Raw genomic sequence first — 17,982 nt, forward strand, 5'->3', positions numbered from 1 at the left:
AGATACTACACAAAAGGCATTTTTGTTTTATTTACAAAAAGCATTAACAATTAGGCATTAATATTAATAAACAAACAAAACACGATACAATAAAAAATACTTACAAACATATTTCGTATATGTAAAAATATATGAAAATGCATATTTTGTCTAACGTCAAGTATTTAGAAAAAGGCGAGGCGAGGCGAGGATTTTTGGCCTCGGTATTATGGGTTAATTCAAAATTAGTGGGGAATAAGTTGAAGAAACAAGCAAGACGAACATTTAGGCAAAATTTTTGACGCAAGACCTGAGAGTACTTTCGTTTTCATTTCGCCACCCGAAGACTCTGCCAGGCTAGCTTAAGCTTATATCTCTTAAACCATATAAATTGTGTATTCGTGTAAAACTACATATGGCTACTACAAATGAATAACCCCACGCAAACTGCTCTCCCAATAAAAAATATATTACGACATTCGCAACACAACACAAACTCTACACGCACAGGCACAAACAACAACTCTACCCAAGACATGTGAAAGCTTTCCCAAAAACCTTTAAGAAAAAAGAGAAAAATAAAAGGTAAACCATTGCAAGTAAATCAATACAATTGATAAAATGCTTCGATATTTACTCAATTTACTATGTATTTATATATAATCAAATGCAATATTTAAGCCGATGGAAACTTTTGTATGCAAAATGAAAACGTTTGTGTTTACATTTACCACATAACCCAAAAAAAATTCGATTGCTTACGAAAACTTGATTTTTAAGTTGCTTGCATAACATTAATTAAGATTACATAAGCAACCAACAAATAAATGATCATATAAGCAAGCAAAAACTCTTATAATAAATGTATAATAAAAGTGCATAATACAAATAAATGAGATATTTATAATTGGTATATAAATCATTTGTAATTTTAATTTAAAAACTTTTTTGGTGGCTTTTAGTTAGATTTTCGACCAGTATAATTTGGGGTAAAATATAAGCTTAATTTCATATATTCAATGACAAAGGAAAGTTTATTATTAATTCGTACTGAATAAATTGTGAGGCGAAACTAATTAGTTCCCTGAAACCGAGCTAAGCGAAAAGGTAAGTAATTTGTAATTTACGATTTTAACTTTTTAAAAAACTCACGGCTTTATCTTATATGTATCACAAGGAAAAATAAAATTATTTTATAAAATGTCAGATTTTAGGATATTTGCCATTAATATTTATTAAATTATATTTATAATATTTTAGAGGTTGTGCAAAGTCTGTGTAAAATGACGGAATAATTGTTTATTTAGAAATTTCAGAAAGGGTATTGCAAAGTGGAGTATCACAAAGCTTAAGGGGGATTCCCCCAAACTACTGAATGATAATACCGACATCTGGTAACGCTGGTCGCTAATGAACGCGCATGTCCGTCAAATTAGCGTCGGTGAGTTAGCGTCGAAATGGAACGGTGGGAAATGGAACACGGAGCAGGTTTTTTATTTTTTAATAATTTCGTTATTAAGGCACTAATTCGAACAAAATAAAGTACCGACATGTTGAGAATTAAATTTACTATTGATTTATTTTGGGTTTGGGCAGTTTTGAGCAACGCTGGTACCTAAATTTTCCATTGGAAAAATCGAGTCCCCACCTTTTTCAAGATTTCGCACCCCCACAGAGGATGTACCGCTAAGCACGGTAAGCCAGGTTTTGGGGCACATATTCAAGTATAATCTCAGAAAGTTTCATTAAAATCCTAACGACAGTTTTTGAGCAAATCGCTCAACAGTGGCCAAACCTATGGTTCCCCTCCATACAAAAACCGGCAGCAAAAGTTTAAGGTCGCCAAGCTTAGCTCTCAGAGGATGTACCACTATAACTGGCATATGGGCATATTGGGGAGCGAAAATAGAATATTTGGTGAAAATTTTATTAAAAACAAAACGACAGATTTTGAGAAAATCGCTTTACAGTTTTCCATTCAAAATGGCTGTTAGGAAGGCGCGAACTCCGGAACTGGAACCGGTCGTGAGCCAGTGGTTCAGCGCGCCACAGAACCGAACTAACTTTTAATAAATCGATTAATCCCCGCCAAAAAATATTTCCATTGACAATTTGAACAATTGTGTTAATTATGAATGCCCAATAAACGACATTGTCATTCTAAGCAATTTGGTAGGTGTTTTATCAAATTCCGTTCAGTCGTTCAGAAGAAAACGTCAATTTTTCATTTATTTACTTTTATGTAAGCAAAGTAAACCACCGATCGCCAAACGTGTGACGTCACACAACCCATGTTTCTCACCAATTGAATGCGCCAACCATGTTTTCGACGCTAACTTTTAATTAATTATTACAGATCTCACAGAGGATGTACCAACATGCACGGTATATCAAACGAATGCAAACATTAATTATGATTTTCTATATATATTTGAACGAGATCCTAACGACAGATTTAGAGAAATTCCAGTGTTTCTCTTCTGCAGGAAAATGGTAAGCACTTTTCGACGCTAACTTTTAATTACTTATTATAACTCTCACAAAGGATGTACCAACATGCACGGTATATCAAACGAAAGGGAACATTAATTAGGATTTTCTGTATTAATTTGAATAAGATCCTAACGACAGATTTTGAGAAATTCGTGTTTCTCTTCTGAAGAACAAATGGTAAGCACTTTTCCCAAACCGGTATGAGAACCGCATGGCGGCGCGGTATTTTCGACGCTAACTTCTAATTAATTATTACAACTCTCACAGAGGATGTACCAACATGCACGGTATATCAAACGAAAGGAAACATTAATTGGGATTTTCTGTATTAATTTGAACAAGATCGTAACGACAGATTTTGAGAAATTCAAGTGTTTCTCTTCTGAAGGAAGTACGGCAAGCTCTTTTCCCAAACCGGTATAAGAACCGCATGGCAGCGCGGTATTTTCGACGCTAACTTTTAATTAATAATTACAACTCTCACAGAGGATGTACCAACATGCACGGTACATCAAACGAATGGGAAAATTAATTCTGATTTTCTATATTAATTTGATCAAGATCCTAACGACAGATTTTGAGAAATTCACGTGTTTCTCTTATTTTCATAACACTGATTTTATATCGATGGGAGCGCTACGCCCTATCGATGAATCCCCGCCAGAAAATATTTCTATTGACAATTTGAACAATTGTGTTAATTATGAATGCCCAATAAACGACATTGTCATTCTAAGCAATTTGGTAGGTGTTTTATCAAATTCCGTTCAGTCGTTCAGGAGAAAACACCTTTTTTCTATTTATTTACATATATATACCAAGCGAATAATATATGTATACGGCAGCCCTGGCTGCCTATATATAATTAAATTTGATTTTATCTTTTGGATACGACTTATGCAAAGGGAAGATTGTTTCATAAACGACATCGTTTTTCTAAACATTTTAATCCATATTTCATCAAAATCCGTTCAGTCGTTTAGCAGAAAATCCATTTTTCTTGTTTTTTCGATTATTATTTAGGTACAAGTAGCGTTTTTTTTTTGCTTGTACCAACAAACACTGTACACTAAGTCACAGCGAAAATTCTGAATAAATTTTGGTAAAAATATCCAAACGTTTAAGCCAGTAGTTGTTAAGAAAATTAGTTTTTAAGATCCAATTGTATTCATAGGCTTCTGCAGCCCTGGCTGATCGACAAGTGTAATCGTCGAAGGTCTGGCAACATTCCAAAACTCCTGTTGCCGCGAGAAGAAGCTAATAATAATAATAACTTAAATTAAAACTTAAAAAACAGTAGAATTGTTGCGGAAAGATAAAACCAAGTTATTAGCTTCTTCTCGCGGCAACAGGAGTTTTGGAATGTTGCCAGACCTTCGACGATTACACTTGTCGATCAGCCAGGGCTGCAGAAGCCTATGAATACAATTGGATCTTAAAAACTAATTTTCTTAACAACTACTGGCTTAAACGTTTGGATATTTTTACCAAAATTTATTCAGAATTTTCGCTGTGACTTAGTGTACAGTGTTTGTTGGTACAAGCAAAAAAAAACGCTACTTGTACCTAAATAATAATCGAAAAAACAAGAAAAATGGATTTTCTGCTAAACGACTGAACGGATTTTGATGAAATATGGATTAAAATGTTTAGAAAAACGATGTCGTTTATGAAACAATCTTCCCTTTGCATAAGTCGTATCCAAAAGATAAAATCAAATTTAATTATATATAGGCAGCCAGGGCTGCCGTATACATATATTATTCGCTTGGTATATATATGTAAATAAATAGAAAAAAGGTGTTTTCTCCTGAACGACTGAACGGAATTTGATAAAACACCTACCAAATTGCTTAGAATGACAATGTCGTTTATTGGGCATTCATAATTAACACAATTGTTCAAATTGTCAATAGAAATATTTTCTGGCGGGGATTCATCGATAGGGCGTAGCGCTCCCATCGATATAAAATCAGTGTTATGAAAATAAGAGAAACACGTGAATTTCTCAAAATCTGTCGTTAGGATCTTGATCAAATTAATATAGAAAATCAGAATTAATTTTCCCATTCGTTTGATGTACCGTGCATGTTGGTACATCCTCTGTGAGAGTTGTAATTATTAATTAAAAGTTAGCGTCGAAAATACCGCGCTGCCATGCGGTTCTTATACCGGTTTGGGAAAAGAGCTTGCCGTACTTCCTTCAGAAGAGAAACACTTGAATTTCTCAAAATCTGTCGTTACGATCTTGTTCAAATTAATACAGAAAATCCCAATTAATGTTTCCTTTCGTTTGATATACCGTGCATGTTGGTACATCCTCTGTGAGAGTTGTAATAATTAATTAGAAGTTAGCGTCGAAAATACCGCGCCGCCATGCGGTTCTCATACCGGTTTGGGAAAAGTGCTTACCATTTGTTCTTCAGAAGAGAAACACGAATTTCTCAAAATCTGTCGTTAGGATCTTATTCAAATTAATACAGAAAATCCTAATTAATGTTCCCTTTCGTTTGATATACCGTGCATGTTGGTACATCCTTTGTGAGAGTTATAATAAGTAATTAAAAGTTAGCGTCGAAAAGTGCTTACCATTTTCCTGCAGAAGAGAAACACTGGAATTTCTCTAAATCTGTCGTTAGGATCTCGTTCAAATATATATAGAAAATCATAATTAATGTTTGCATTCGTTTGATATACCGTGCATGTTGGTACATCCTCTGTGAGATCTGTAATAATTAATTAAAAGTTAGCGTCGAAAACATGGTTGGCGCATTCAATTGGTGAGAAACATGGGTTGTGTGACGTCACACGTTTGGCGATCGGTGGTTTACTTTGCTTACATAAAAGTAAATAAATGAAAAATTGACGTTTTCTTCTGAACGACTGAACGGAATTTGATAAAACACCTACCAAATTGCTTAGAATGACAATGTCGTTTATTGGGCATTCATAATTAACACAATTGTTCAAATTGTCAATGGAAATATTTTTTGGCGGGGATTAATCGATTTATTAAAAGTTAGTTCGGTTCTGTGGCGCGCTGAACCACTGGCTCACGACCGGTTCCAGTTCCGGAGTTCGCGCCTTCCTAACAGCCATTTTGAATGGAAAACTGTAAAGCGATTTTCTCAAAATCTGTCGTTTTGTTTTTAATAAAATTTTCACCAAATATTCTATTTTCGCTCCCCAATATGCCCATATGCCAGTTATAGTGGTACATCCTCTGAGAGCTAAGCTTGGCGACCTTAAACTTTTGCTGCCGGTTTTTGTATGGAGGGGAACCATAGGTTTGGCCACTGTTGAGCGATTTGCTCAAAAACTGTCGTTAGGATTTTAATGAAACTTTCTGAGATTATACTTGAATATGTGCCCCAAAACCTGGCTTACCGTGCTTAGCGGTACATCCTATGTGGGGGTGCGAAATCTTGAAAAAGGTGGGGACTCGATTTTTCCAATGGAAAATTTAGGTACCAGCGTTGCTCAAAACTGCCCAAACCCAAAATAAATCAATAGTAAATTTAATTCTCAACATGTCGGTACTTTATTTTGTTCGAATTAGTGCCTTAATAACGAAATTATTAAAAAATAAAAAACCTGCTCCGTGTTCCATTTCCCACCGTTCCATTTCGACGCTAACTCACCGACGCTAATTTGACGGACATTGAACGCGCGGTCTGGTAGACCGCTTACTCATGAACGTAAAATCTGGCAACGCCAAGTTTCAGTATTTCCCTGTTGGTATTTTCCGGGCAATGCCCCGCGGTCACACTACGCCTGATAAATTCCAACGGATTGTGAATCACAAAATAAAAATTAAGTAAAAAGTGCACAACAGACAACACACACCTACCTTTACACACACGACACAATGGCCGCCACCCTCAAGCCCTACCTGACCGCCGTGCGCCACTCGCTGACGGCGGCCATGTGCCTGCAAGACTTCCCCTCCCAGGTGGTCGAGCGGCACAACAAGCCGGAGGTGGAGATCTGCTCCAGCAAGGAGCTGGTTCTCACGCCCGTCGTCGTGTCCCGGAACGAGCGCGAGAAGGTGCTGATCGAGCCCTCGATCAACTCGGTGCGCGTTAGCATTGCGGTGAAGCAGGCGGACGAGATCGAGCGCATCCTATGCCACAAGTTCACCCGATTCATGATGCGCCGCGCCGAATCCTTCATCATTCTGCGCCGCAAGCCCATCGAGGGGTACGACATCAGCTTCCTGATCACCAACTTCCACACGGAGCAGATGTACAAGCACAAGCTGGTGGACTTTGTCATCAGCTTCATGGAGGAGATCGACAAGGAGATCAGCGAGATGAAGCTGGCGGTCAATGCCAGGGCTCGCACCTGTGCCGAGGAGTTCCTCAAGCGCTTCTAGGTAAGTCTTTCCGGCTTCTGGAGATATTTACTAAAACTTAAAACTACATTTCAGGTCAATGGGCGGCTTGCTACGACGCATTTAGTATTTCCATATCGGATTCAAGAATAAAGACGGCTTTTTTATTATGTATTTTACTCAAAATGTATCGTGCTCAATTGGGAGCACTTGGGCCGACCCACCACATAACCACCGAGTTCTCATACATCACTTCCCGATCCGGCCGCAGATTATCCTCTTCTGGAGGCCTTTGGGCCTCTTCAACGGTTACCGTGCTGTTCATGGTCATGTCACCTGAATCGTTGCCGATGAAGTGGTATTGCCCCGAACTGGTGGCCAGAATCGGCAGCACTGGGTTCAAGGCGATTCCGTTGCAGCAATCAGTGTGCAGGGGCAGTGCGGTTCCTTCTCTGTCACCACAAAGATCCCACATATTGAGGGCACCTCTTGTGTCGCCACTGAGCAGCCAACTGTGACCGGCCGTGAGATCGAACTGGATGCGCTGATTGGTGTCCACGTTGCGCTGGAACTCTGCCACCGGCGATTTGTAGTTGCGCATGTCCCATTGCAGGAGTTTGCCGCATTTCCGTGCTCCGCTAAACAGATACCACTCCCCGGTCGCACGCTCGGAGTATCGCAGCTGGGTAATTCCGCCCTTGTGGCCACCTAGGGTGAACAGCGGCCCCTGTTTGGGGCCGCAGCGGAGGTCAAAGTGTTGGATGTAGCCGTGCCAGTTGCCGCAGGTCAGGGTGTTTGGACTTTCGCCGGTTTGCGCAATGCACGAGATGGCAAACTTCACAGGATAATCGTCGCAGATTCGGCCGGGCCTGGAATAAGGTCAAGGGAAAAAGGAGTCAAAGGAGTTGCAAGGTGGCACTGGGCTTGGCGCTTGCCTGCTTGTATCGAAAATCTTGATGCAACGCTTGTAGCCCGCAAAGATTCGCTGCCCGTCGGCGGAGAAGGCCAGCGAAATGGCTGCCATGACTTCATCAACAGCGTCGTACCCGCTGTAGCTGCATCGCAGCCTCCCGTCGAAGGCGTCCCACATGTGGATCGGCTCGTGCTGTCGCGTGGCCAGCCAGCTGCAGGCAAAGGAAAGTGGTTACTAAATTGGATTTGTTCTTTTAGCGGGCGCACTACTCACAAGCAGGATTCTGGCTGCTGGCTGTTCATGTGCGGGTACCAGACGCAGTCGTAGACCGTGCCGCCTTCGGGCACATGCACCGCAGACTGCAGTTTCGTCAGATCGCGTGTCGTCTGGATCGTTGGTGTGGAATAGAGATCGGCGGGCAGCTCCATAACATGCATGCCATCCAGATGCACCGGCACTAGTAGGCAGGTTCCGTCTGGGGACCAGTAGCAGCCCTTGGTGTAGTGCTGTGCATCCGCGGACGAAGTCCAGCAGCGCCGCCCCAGTTCGATGATTCTGCCTTGGAAATACTCAATGGGAGGAGGAGCTGTCTCTGGCTCAACTGGAACATCCATTTGCTTAACCGGAGCGTCTGCAGTCACCGGTATACTCGGTGTCGTAAGCTCCAAGGTGTCCTCTATTGCAATGATGGGATCGCTCTCATCTTCCTCCTCCTCCTCCTCGTCCTCCAGCGAGATCTCGGCCACCAGGCTCTCCCCCATAGCTTTGGTTGTGTTCACGGATACGTTGGACACTTGTAGCTTTAGTTTTAGTTTCTCCGCATCCGAGACAGTAATACTCAGTTTGGGTAGAGACTTTTCCACGCTGGACATGACCATGGTGCTACTAAAGCTTTGAACGTTGTGGTTAAGGAGCGACGCCGACATATCGTGATCCTCTTCAATGTCGCACATGCTGGTGCTTAGGTTGTGTTCTGAATGATCTGCCATATAATAGTCCTTTGTATTATCTGGTTTCCTTCATTTATTGTTGAAGAAAATGCTGAATATACGTATTATCACTTTGTTTATAAAAAACTTTAAATTGGCAGTAGTGTGCCCGCCGTCTTTTCTGTTGACAAAGCCAAACGTAACTGGGCACACTTCAACGCTCATGACAATCGAAACCTAACAGTCTGGCAACCAGACACTCGATAAGTTATCGATTCATTGGCGTCGAAAGACTGTTATATTCAAACAACAGCCTATGGCCTAATAATATTATTATTATTTTTGCCGCTGGTAGTTGATAGCACTAATAATAAAAATCTTTTTAAAACATTGAATATCATCAAATTAAAGAGACTGGAATATATTGAGATATATTATTAACTTTTCTCTAATTTCATCTGTATACTTTTTTTCACATCAAAAATTAATTTTAATAAAATAATGCATAGTTTTTTTCTCATTTAAAAAAATGAAAATGAATTTATTAGTTCTACACAAATTTTAATGGAATCCAAAGGCTAGAACTAAAAGTTAATCGCCACTAGCAAAGCGACTAGCAGTATGTGTTCAGCAATTGAAACTCCCGATGCCTGGCTTAGTGCCCTCCGCTCCAATTGGTAGAACATGGCTGAGACGCTCAGGGGCAGGTCCACCTGCTGCTCGGAAGCATCGAACTCCAGGTCATGCCGATGGCCCAGCACAAGGCGTGCGCTCTGCAGGACCCGTTGATGAGGGGCTGCTCCATCAAGCAAAGCCAGATCCGCGACATGGAACTCGTATCTAACGCTCAGGAACATATTTCGACAGGTCAGGCTCTGCTGGACATCATCGTAAACCCCCAGCATCGACGGTGGAGTTCCATTAGGCTTCTCGGGGTAGTGCAGCTGCAGAGGCAACCACTTTTCCGGCTGCGGTCTACCCAACTGCGAGACGAACATCTGGCCCAACTCCTCCAGGGAGCTGCAATTGTAGGGCAATAGCTGACTCCATATCCGAGACTGAAGGCCCTCACAGTAATCCGTGTGGTTGGCATTTTCCTGGAGAAGAGGCGCAGCTTGCTGGAGCTGGCACTGCTTAACGATATCCACACCCAAACGTAGGACTTCCTTCTGGTCTAGCGTAGGCTGGCAGGACATTTCTCGAAACTTCCGTGTGAGCAGGGGCAGCCAGTGAAAGTAATCGGAATTTTTTGGGCCATTAAAGTAGCTTAATTGCTTCTGCTCCTCGCTATTGTTCTGTGGCATAATTCTGGAAACTATTATGGGCGAGCCGGGCAAGTATCCCAGTGGACTTGAAGTGGGTTTAGCATGTGACTCATTCTGAGCGATAAAATTAACTTTATAATGCAACCACTGAGGTTCGTTGTCATCCCCCGCAAAGGATTCGCCTTCAATCAACACTTTTACCCCTATGATATTTGTGAAATTGTGGGTCACCTGAATTTCCACTTTTTCCGCCAAGATATCCAGTTGTGTGTCATTTTCCCGCTCTAGGCAATTGAATTTGCCATCGTCCCTTTTTGGACACACCTCAATGACAAGTCCTGCCACTTCCCGCTCGTCTCTATCGTGAGGCTTGGGCAACACCTCGTGTGTGGCGGTGAGATTGAGAATGCTCCAAAGACTCTGCTGCAGCTGGATAGAGTTCCTCATCAGGCAGTTGCTGCTCATTGGCTGCAGGTGTCGAATGGACTGCTTCAGTTGACAATGCGGGCCCTCATAGGCTGTGGGCAGGTCGAAGGTGGTCAGTTGCTTGTTCTCTGACTGTATCAATTGCAATGCCTGCCTGAATTTGTAATGAGATTCCGAGGATGGAACCTGCGCGGGGGAGTCAGTTTCGTAGGCCTCCAAAAGATCAGGCCATTTTCGATAATGCGAAGCATCAAAATCTGCCATCAGTGGAGGAGTCTTGGCGGGTTTCGTGTTGCTGCGAAAGACACACAGCCATCCGTCGTTGATCTGGCAGGTGGGCAGACCGTGGGTATACTGAAAGTCCTCTAGTCTAGACTGAAGCAGTGGCAGAGCCGACTCCGAGTTACAATCGAAGACTCGAAGAGTCTCGGGCGGGCAGTCACGGTCACAGCAGCAGTTAACATCGCACTTGCTCGACTGCAGATCACAGGAGCAGAAGTATTGTGGGTTGTCCTTTGAAATAAGTGGATAGAAAGGAGGAATGGTGGCATTAAAGGGATCTATTTCCACTTGAGGGGCCACTGTCGTGGTAGTTGCTGGTGCTTCTGTGGCCCTGGGGCGAGGCGGAAAGATATTGCCGGTAGTGCTGGCCACCTCAGGCAGTGGGCTAACAGAGCTGCCAGTGTCAATGTTGGCGGCAATCGTGGTAGTTGGTAAATCCGTAGTCGTGGGAGGCAATGTTGATGTAGGATTTGATTCGTGCGAGATTCCTATTTTAAGTGTAAGTGAGGGTATTGTGGCCATGCAGAGCACGGCTAAAAGCAGTAGTCTCTTCATGACTACTTAAATTCCACGCCGTAGTCCTCAAACTTCCGAAAGATTAGGTTTAGATCTACGATTACTTTTCCAGAGCTGAGGGTGTGCAGCTTATAACTAAGAAGCAAGGAGATATATATTTTTATAGTGTCAGGTTGAATTCATTACCTACCGCTCTACCCCAGAGTACAGCAGATCCGTCTTGCTAAGAGCCGCTCCCCCGCCTCCGAATTGTTCACGGATCGACTGCCACCAGCCGTTGGGTGCCACCTTCCAGGTGCTGATTTCCAGGCGATGTGACCCGGGTGTGGTTGGCACATGCACAAAGCCGTAACCCACCGGCCAGGATTGGTTCAGAACGTTAACGGCGTACACCTCCACCAGTAACCTTGGCCAGCCGAGGACGGATGCGGCACTCAGGTGGATGTCCAGTGGCTGGGCGAAGTCAGAGCAGTTCTGCAGCCGGTGTGAGCCCACGTGACTCTGACCCTGCACCTCGCCCTGAACTAGGCGCCAGGCGTTACCTTCCGAGAGAGAGAGGAAGTGAGAGATAGAATCATATTCGAGTGCCCTGTGCCACACTTACCGCTCTGCAGACTCCACTTGCAGTACAGGTGTGGCTCGGCGAAGTCAACTGCTTTTAATATCTGTCCGATTATATGCACCTCCGCCATCAATTTATCAAGCTTGATGCCCAAATGATACCTTCTAGCCGAATGGATTTCGATTGACAGCCAGACTGAAGTTTTCCGTTTGTTGTTTTGGATGTTTTGGCACCTGCCGTTGGCAACGTAACCGGACAACAGGGCTGGAGCTGCCAACTCAACCGGTGCGAGAACTGGTTCAAAGTAACTAAGGGTGGCGGTGGCTCTAGGACTTAATGTCCATGTACCATTAATACTCTGTTTTACTCTTTTAAACTTGTAATTTATTAAATTTAAAAAAATCTTCAATAATTTAAACCCATGAAACCATGAAACTAGTCCAGAGAATTCACTTTAGGGAATACCAAGGGTCTTCCTTCACCTGTGGAATATTGTATCGAATCTTGACTGGAGCAAGGATATGCATGATCATGTGCTTGCACTCGCTGGAGGCTGCTGGCGTCTTGGGAAAAACCAGCGATTGGTTGATGCGTTTCAGCAGGATGTGCACATTGGAGCCATCGTAGGGTAGTCGTCCAAACACCATCGCATAGCAGACGACACCGCTGGCCCAGATGTCCGACATGAAGGGATCGTAGGCCACGCCTAAAAAAAAAAAGGAAAAAATAATACATAATTATGCCTTATGTAAACTGAAAACCTACCCTTTAGAATCTCAGGGCTGGCATAGGCGTAGCTGCCGCAAAAGGTCTTGGAAAGGATCACTTGGTTGTCGGATGTTCTGGTGTCCTTGCGTGCAAACCCAAAGTCTATGAGTTTCAGGTTCCAGTTCTCGTCCAACAGCAGGTTCTCGCACTTGATGTCGCGATGCACTACACCCTTGCTGTGGATATACTCAACTGCACTGATGAGCTGCTTGAACAGCGTCCGCGACTGCGGTTCATCCAGGAACTTCCGTTCCCGCACATAGTCCAGCAGTGTTCCATTCTCTGCCAGCTGCATAATCAGGTAAACCCTACAGAGTCAGGAATACAAATAAATTTAATATAAAACATCATTACAGATTAAGAAATCAGGTAGATCAGGAGAGAGGTTTTAGGATTCCAGACTCACCTGTGACTGGTCTCGATACTCTGGTAAAAGGTAATCAAGTTCTCATGGTGCAGACCCTTTACTGCTTCGATCTCGCGCGGCAGAAACTTTTGCGTGTACTCTGATGGAGCCTTGACCTTCGAGATTATTTTCACTGCCACCCGCTTGCCGTATTCCTCGGAGAAACCAATCTTGACCTTGGCGTAGTTGCCCGTGCCAATCACCTTTCCCAGAATGATGCCATGCTCCTCGAGAATGGTTTTCTGTGGCTTGCTCTTGTCTTCGGCCTTGGCTAAGTTCCCAGTACCCGATGTCCTTTGTTGCGGCCGGTCGGCAAAGGTGTATACCTTCTGCTCCTGGCGACGACCCGAGTTCTGGTCAGTGACGAGGTCTTGAGAAGAGCTGGCTCCGATGACTAGTGGAAGGTGCGGTGTTTTAGCGATGCTTGTGCTGTTTTTTAGTATTTACCTTCGCCTTCGGGTTTTCGCTTTGGCGCTGTCGCCATTTAAATGGGTACCAAAATTGCAATTCAAAAACTCCGCCAGTGTGTAGCTAATATTTTAAAAGGATGCCGTGCCCAAGAATCATCAAAAGGAAAGCATATCCTAAAATTGTTAATTTTGAAAAGGGGCCTCAATAAAAGTAGTCTGACATTTTGTGAAAATTATTTCAAACATGAAAGGAACACAAAGGCAAAGTTATTTTTTTTTTTTTAATTTTTGGTGGCTCTACAAAGTAGATTAATCTTAATAGTGTCTTGTTATTTAATATAAATACGGAAATTGTAATATTATTTTCTATTCTTACGTAATACAGACTTGTTGAGAGTCCTGAGTATTTTATTTTTTACACAAACCTTTTTAGCATTCAAATTAAACTATAATTTATTTAAAAAATATTAAAATAATTTACCATTCAGAAAGACTTAATTCTGGTGCGATATGGGGTCACCAGAAGGTTGGCGCGGTTCTTTGTGGGTCATCTGTTTGTTTTTTTTTCATGTCGTTTCCATTTAAACGCCTGAGCATTTCCGTTTATTGCGACGCACTTCAATAACAATTTAATTAAAAACTGAAATCCTTCTCTTCTCACATCAACACGAAAGAATGTAAATACAGATGAGGACAAAATAATAGCAACAAAGGCTTAAGATTTCTTAAAGTATTTTTTAAAAATATTCTTAGAAATATTTGTTTCATAGTTGAATAAAATATATTATATCAAATACTTATTTTCTCTAAAATAATTTAGAGAATTATTTTTTCTAATATATTTAATTAAATTATTACGAGTAAGCTGTACATTATTAAATACAATATTATTAAATTCAAATATCTTAAACTTTCTTTAGTGATATTATCTTCTTCGCAACTGTACTTTCAAGTGAATGCATTTTGTACATATGTTCGTCTGAAAATAATGAATAATTATACACTTGCAGATGTCAGACTATTATATTTTAAGATGAAATTTGGCTTAAAAAAAAACAATCTTTAAAGATAAACAGAATATATTTTACAGTGTTATATATGGCAATTATTTTGTGAAATGTTGTGAAACGTGTGACAAGTTTTTTTTATGTATTAATTAAAATTTAACTGTTATGCAAGAGTATGAAAAACTTAAGAATAAAGAACATTCGGTTGAAACATGCCAAAAAATATTCCAAAATATTTTCTATTGTATTATTATTATTTTTTTTTTAACAACGAAAAAATCAATTATAGTAAAGTAATATATATCATGCTAGCTTATAAAACTCCCAAAAAGAGGGCATTTGCAAACCTGCAACTGAGTAAAAGACAATTTTTAATAATTCCATTCCCCTCTGGGCTACCGTCGCCATCATTGGTTATTAAAAGTTGTTTACGTTGTTGGTGTTCTGATGTTCTGTTGCGGAACAGCAACAGTTTTATATATTGTTATTATTACACTACAACGTACAGTGCGGCTCGGCGCAAGAGCTGTGAACTCATTTAATTAAAATAAATGCCACAAAAAATAAATGTTCGAGAATGCGTTTCCCGTTTCCACAGATTTCCCCACCCCCGGGCGGTGGCAGTAAAAACGTAAAAAAAATGAGTGAACAAAAAATCAGAAAAAGAATTATTCAGCAATGGCGACGCGACTTAGCGAACTTTTAGCAATTTGCACACAAAATTAAACAACCTCCGAGCTAACGGGGAAATTTGCAAATTATAATTATTTTATACCTGGACCGAAAAGGTAAATTTGCCTTTCACTCCACAATACGCGGGCGCTGAAGAGCTTTCCATAAGCCAACACACTTTCGTGGCTGTAAAAGGCACTGCCGGCGTCGGCGGTCTAGATGAGCTCCATCATCACAGAGATTCGCAGGGCTGGCAAAAAGGAAATCGTGTAACAAGCGCTAGAGGCGCGGCACTGGGCCACCACCAATTAAGGCTTACAACTTTCAATTAAAAACTTTGCAGCGCATTGAAAAATTCAGTAGAGTGACAGGTAAGGACGCAGAAAAACTGTGGTGAGCTTTGTAACCAAGTTTCATGAAAGGATATCGTTTCGAGGGGAAATCTCAATCGGGAAATCTCAATTACCTATGTTTAAAATTTAATTTTTTATCAAAAACTATAGAGTTTTTATTATTTTGTATTCCTAAACTTTAATGTTATTCTGAAAAGTGATTGTAATAAATGGGAAACTCGATCATATATCCGGTAAAAGCTGGGTTTAGGGGCTAGGCTTACTTTCACAGGATATCAAAAAATGGGAGCAAAGGCCAGGTAATTTCCACCTGTGCCAGGATAGCCTTTCTTTTTGCAGATTTCGCGTGCCTTGCCTCTCGGAGCAGCCATGTTAATGTTCCGCCATTACGTTGATTTCACAATATCCTTGCACATCCTGTCCGAAGCACTGGCGGCACTGCTGGCCAGCCCGAGGCTTGCACTCCGAAACTCTGCACGGCAATGTCAAAATTGTTTGTGGCAGTTGCCACCGCAGCTGCGTTGCCTGCCAGCGGAAATGCCGCTGCAATGGACACAGAGATACAGGGACTCAAGGACCCTCCGCGCACCGCCCACTTTGCATCGCCAGTTGTGGCAAAAGCAGAACTGACAAAACAGCAAAAATGACAACTGAAATATGCGATGCTGGGCGAAATTTGCGAAAATCAGGAGGAGAAATGAGAAAGAAGCGGCAGAAGGCAGCCGGCAGGATCTGCGATATCTCGGGGACCCTGAGCTGACTGCAGGCTCAGAGCCCTGGCATTGTGGTTTGCGTCACATTGGGTCTTCGTCAGGATGCGGACGCCATTAAAGGTGGACGCATTATGAGTATCGTGATCTGCTATGAATGCTGCAGAAACAAGGTGACTGGGTCAGTGTATTCTCCGGACTTTCGAATCCGGTGGAAGTTTCCCATCTGCTGTCACATTACGTCTTTGCCAGCTGTAGCTTTCGACACTGTCAGCTCAAGCCTGCACGGGAATGATAAAGAATATCCAAGCTGCAATTCTTCTTGACTTATCCAGTTGGACCTGGCATCCGCCATTGCAACTTCCTCTCCTTCTGGCATTGTGCATTATATTGTCGTGCTTCTGCATAATAAAGCAAAGTCCATTGTTGTGGTCAGTTCTGGTTTCATTCCAGCTGACCAACATGTGTAAGGACGGGCCATCGTAGGGTTAATGTGAAGTTAATCCTTTACGCATTTGCTTAAAGAAGAATGTGGCTTATTACGTGATATGGTATGACTATACTTGCTGTAATTTTCCGACAAGAAAATTTCCCCTCACCATCTCTACAGATTTCACACTCCTCCCTGCCAAGTCCCATAGTTTTTCCCATGCCACAAAGCCGTCCCTTCCCTGTCTGGTCATCCCGATTATATAAAATTAAACCTATTTTTAATTGAAAATTAATTGAAATAACAATTGCAATGGCTTCAATTTATCCGACTGTAGGCCTCCCTCCCTTCGTGCCACAGCCAACATCTCTATTTCCATCATAATATAATTCCTTTGGCGAATTTATTCCAATTCCAATATGATGCCATTTCAACTGGCATTTATGCATCTACAAATATGTACATATGTTATTTGTCTGTTTGCAGAGATAATTTGTAATGGGTTAATGAAGACCAAAAATGCATTTATCAGTCATGCGAGTGCTCTCTGTACTTGAAGCTCGAAATCAATTAATACTCAATTGTAATTTACGAAGCTTTCAAATCGAACAACGAGTGCTGACATAAATTAGCCAGAGACAGAATACTAATTTAATTAAGTGGATTTGCAAATTTGTTGAACGTTATTAGTTGAAATGAAAATTTGTGAGTGGGCGGTTCTACTTTAGACTGCAATTGTATGTTCCATTAAATGTCATGTGTTATAAATGAAGAATAAAGAGTATGTTGAGTTTACTAAAAATATACCAAAGGAAGGCCAAACTGTGGGTAATTCATGTGACGTAACTATGTTCCTGTAGATTTTTCTGAAAAAAAATATATGAAATTCTCTCTTAGGACGTTACCTGAGCAACAAAGGCAACACGTTTAGTAGCCTCTACGCTTCCGGCTGAGTTCTGAGCCTACTTTGTCAGCTGAGCATTCTACATTTTCAAATCAAATTAACTGACTTTCATTTCAGTAAAAAAGGAAATATATAGAAGACTGCCTTACGAGTCCTGCTGACTTGCTTTGGATTTCCATTTTCTGACGAGTTTCTGTGTGGAAATGTACTTTTGTCGCCATTTTCTTTTGGGTAATTCGAAGCCCGTATCGGCAACAAGGACTTCATCGCCTGCATCACCATCTCGGAATGGAGGAAGGAAGAAAGGAGACTGTGCAGGAACAGGAGCTGCGACTGGTGGGGGCATCTCGAACGGCAACCGAGTTGGTCCTTTGAAATACATTTGACAGGGCATTATGTTTCACAGGAGGCTGCTGGGTGCCAGGAGCTTCCGTCATGAAAATTATTTTTATTAAGTTCGGTAACAATTACATAATGGAAGGGGGGCAGGGGCGCTAGGCTTGGTGGAGGTAAGTTTACCTGAAGACGCCTCACTTGCTTAGCACTTATTATGCCTGTTACTTCTGCCACGAGTGCTTTTTTCCTTGTATATGACCCCGAATTGAATAACAAAAATAATTCCTT

At 41.7% G+C, this 17,982-nt stretch overlaps 5 protein-coding genes and 1 long non-coding RNA gene across 7 annotated transcripts; 1 reads left to right on the forward strand and 5 right to left on the reverse strand.

Annotated features, from left to right (window-relative positions):
* The first annotated feature begins 6,214 nt into the window (after positions 1–6,214).
* On the forward strand, positions 6,215–6,975 carry Arpc4 (Actin-related protein 2/3 complex, subunit 4). Its single transcript, XM_017178446.3, has 2 exons — positions 6,215–6,847; positions 6,902–6,975. Exon 1 carries the CDS (start codon positions 6,341–6,343, stop codon positions 6,845–6,847), a length of 507 nt encoding a protein of 168 aa, XP_017033935.1. The 5' UTR covers positions 6,215–6,340; the 3' UTR covers positions 6,902–6,975.
* On the reverse strand, positions 6,928–8,834 carry WDR79 (WD repeat domain 79). The gene is made up of 3 exons (XM_017178445.2): positions 7,992–8,834; positions 7,741–7,929; positions 6,928–7,674 (listed from the first exon to the last, which is right to left on the reverse strand). The coding sequence occupies exons 1-3, from the start codon at positions 8,705–8,707 to the stop codon at positions 7,002–7,004; spliced, it is 1,578 nt and encodes a 525-aa protein (XP_017033934.1). The 5' UTR covers positions 8,708–8,834; the 3' UTR covers positions 6,928–7,001.
* A 341-nt stretch (positions 8,835–9,175) lies between these two features.
* On the reverse strand, positions 9,176–11,175 carry tctn (tectonic). Its single transcript, XM_017178478.3, has one exon. The coding sequence runs from the start codon at positions 11,173–11,175 to the stop codon at positions 9,232–9,234; it is 1,944 nt and encodes a 647-aa protein (XP_017033967.1). The 3' UTR covers positions 9,176–9,231.
* B9d2 (B9 domain-containing protein 2) lies at positions 11,132–11,931 on the reverse strand. The gene is made up of 3 exons (XM_017178479.3): positions 11,741–11,931; positions 11,327–11,678; positions 11,132–11,271 (listed from the first exon to the last, which is right to left on the reverse strand). Exons 1-3 carry the CDS (start codon positions 11,826–11,828, stop codon positions 11,178–11,180), a joined length of 534 nt encoding a protein of 177 aa, XP_017033968.1. The 5' UTR covers positions 11,829–11,931; the 3' UTR covers positions 11,132–11,177.
* Positions 11,932–12,059: 128 nt separating this feature from the next.
* LOC108082715 (testis-specific serine/threonine-protein kinase 3) lies at positions 12,060–13,522 on the reverse strand. Its single transcript, XM_017178223.3, has 4 exons — positions 13,320–13,522; positions 12,873–13,266; positions 12,464–12,774; positions 12,060–12,404 (listed from the first exon to the last, which is right to left on the reverse strand). Exons 1-4 carry the CDS (start codon positions 13,354–13,356, stop codon positions 12,148–12,150), a joined length of 999 nt encoding a protein of 332 aa, XP_017033712.1. The 5' UTR covers positions 13,357–13,522; the 3' UTR covers positions 12,060–12,147.
* Positions 13,523–16,835: 3,313 nt separating this feature from the next.
* LOC138929670 (uncharacterized) lies at positions 16,836–17,982 on the reverse strand. 2 transcript variants are annotated; one of them, XR_011445904.1, is made up of 3 exons: positions 17,878–17,982; positions 17,508–17,785; positions 16,836–16,903 (listed from the first exon to the last, which is right to left on the reverse strand). It is a non-coding gene; the product is annotated as an uncharacterized lncRNA (long non-coding RNA). The 2 variants fall into 2 exon arrangements; XR_011445903.1 differs by lacking the exon at positions 16,836–16,903 and adding an exon at positions 17,360–17,437.

Source organism: Drosophila kikkawai, chromosome 2L (genome assembly GCF_030179895.1).
Source record: "Drosophila kikkawai strain 14028-0561.14 chromosome 2L, DkikHiC1v2, whole genome shotgun sequence".
NCBI classification, from domain to species: Eukaryota; Metazoa; Arthropoda; class Insecta; order Diptera; family Drosophilidae; genus Drosophila; species Drosophila kikkawai.

What these genes read in the sequence shown, in the direction of transcription:
- Arpc4 (XM_017178446.3), top strand. Translation starts at nt 6,341, where the DNA reads ATGGCCGCCACCCTCAAGCCCTACCTGACCGCCGTGCGCCACTCGCTG.
- WDR79 (XM_017178445.2), bottom strand. Translation starts at nt 8,707, where the DNA reads ATGGCAGATCATTCAGAACACAACCTAAGCACCAGCATGTGCGACATT. An exon ending in CAGCAGCCAGAATCCTGCTT is followed by an intron (nt 7,930 to 7,991) that starts GTGAGTAGTGCG and finishes CTTTGCCTGCAG; the next exon opens with CTGGCTGGCCACGCGACAGC. An exon ending in AAGATTTTCGATACAAGCAG is followed by an intron (nt 7,675 to 7,740) that starts GCAAGCGCCAAG and finishes ACCTTATTCCAG; the next exon opens with GCCCGGCCGAATCTGCGACG.
- tctn (XM_017178478.3), bottom strand. Translation starts at nt 11,175, where the DNA reads ATGAAGAGACTACTGCTTTTAGCCGTGCTCTGCATGGCCACAATACCC.
- B9d2 (XM_017178479.3), bottom strand. Translation starts at nt 11,828, where the DNA reads ATGGCGGAGGTGCATATAATCGGACAGATATTAAAAGCAGTTGACTTC. An exon ending in CAAGTGGAGTCTGCAGAGCG is followed by an intron (nt 11,679 to 11,740) that starts GTAAGTGTGGCA and finishes CTCTCTCGGAAG; the next exon opens with GTAACGCCTGGCGCCTAGTT. An exon ending in CTGTACTCTGGGGTAGAGCG is followed by an intron (nt 11,272 to 11,326) that starts GTAGGTAATGAA and finishes CTTGCTTCTTAG; the next exon opens with TTATAAGCTGCACACCCTCA.
- LOC108082715 (XM_017178223.3), bottom strand. Translation starts at nt 13,356, where the DNA reads ATGGCGACAGCGCCAAAGCGAAAACCCGAAGGCGAAG. An exon ending in GCGAAAACCCGAAGGCGAAG is followed by an intron (nt 13,267 to 13,319) that starts GTAAATACTAAA and finishes ACCTTCCACTAG; the next exon opens with TCATCGGAGCCAGCTCTTCT. An exon ending in AGTATCGAGACCAGTCACAG is followed by an intron (nt 12,775 to 12,872) that starts GTGAGTCTGGAA and finishes CTGACTCTGTAG; the next exon opens with GGTTTACCTGATTATGCAGC.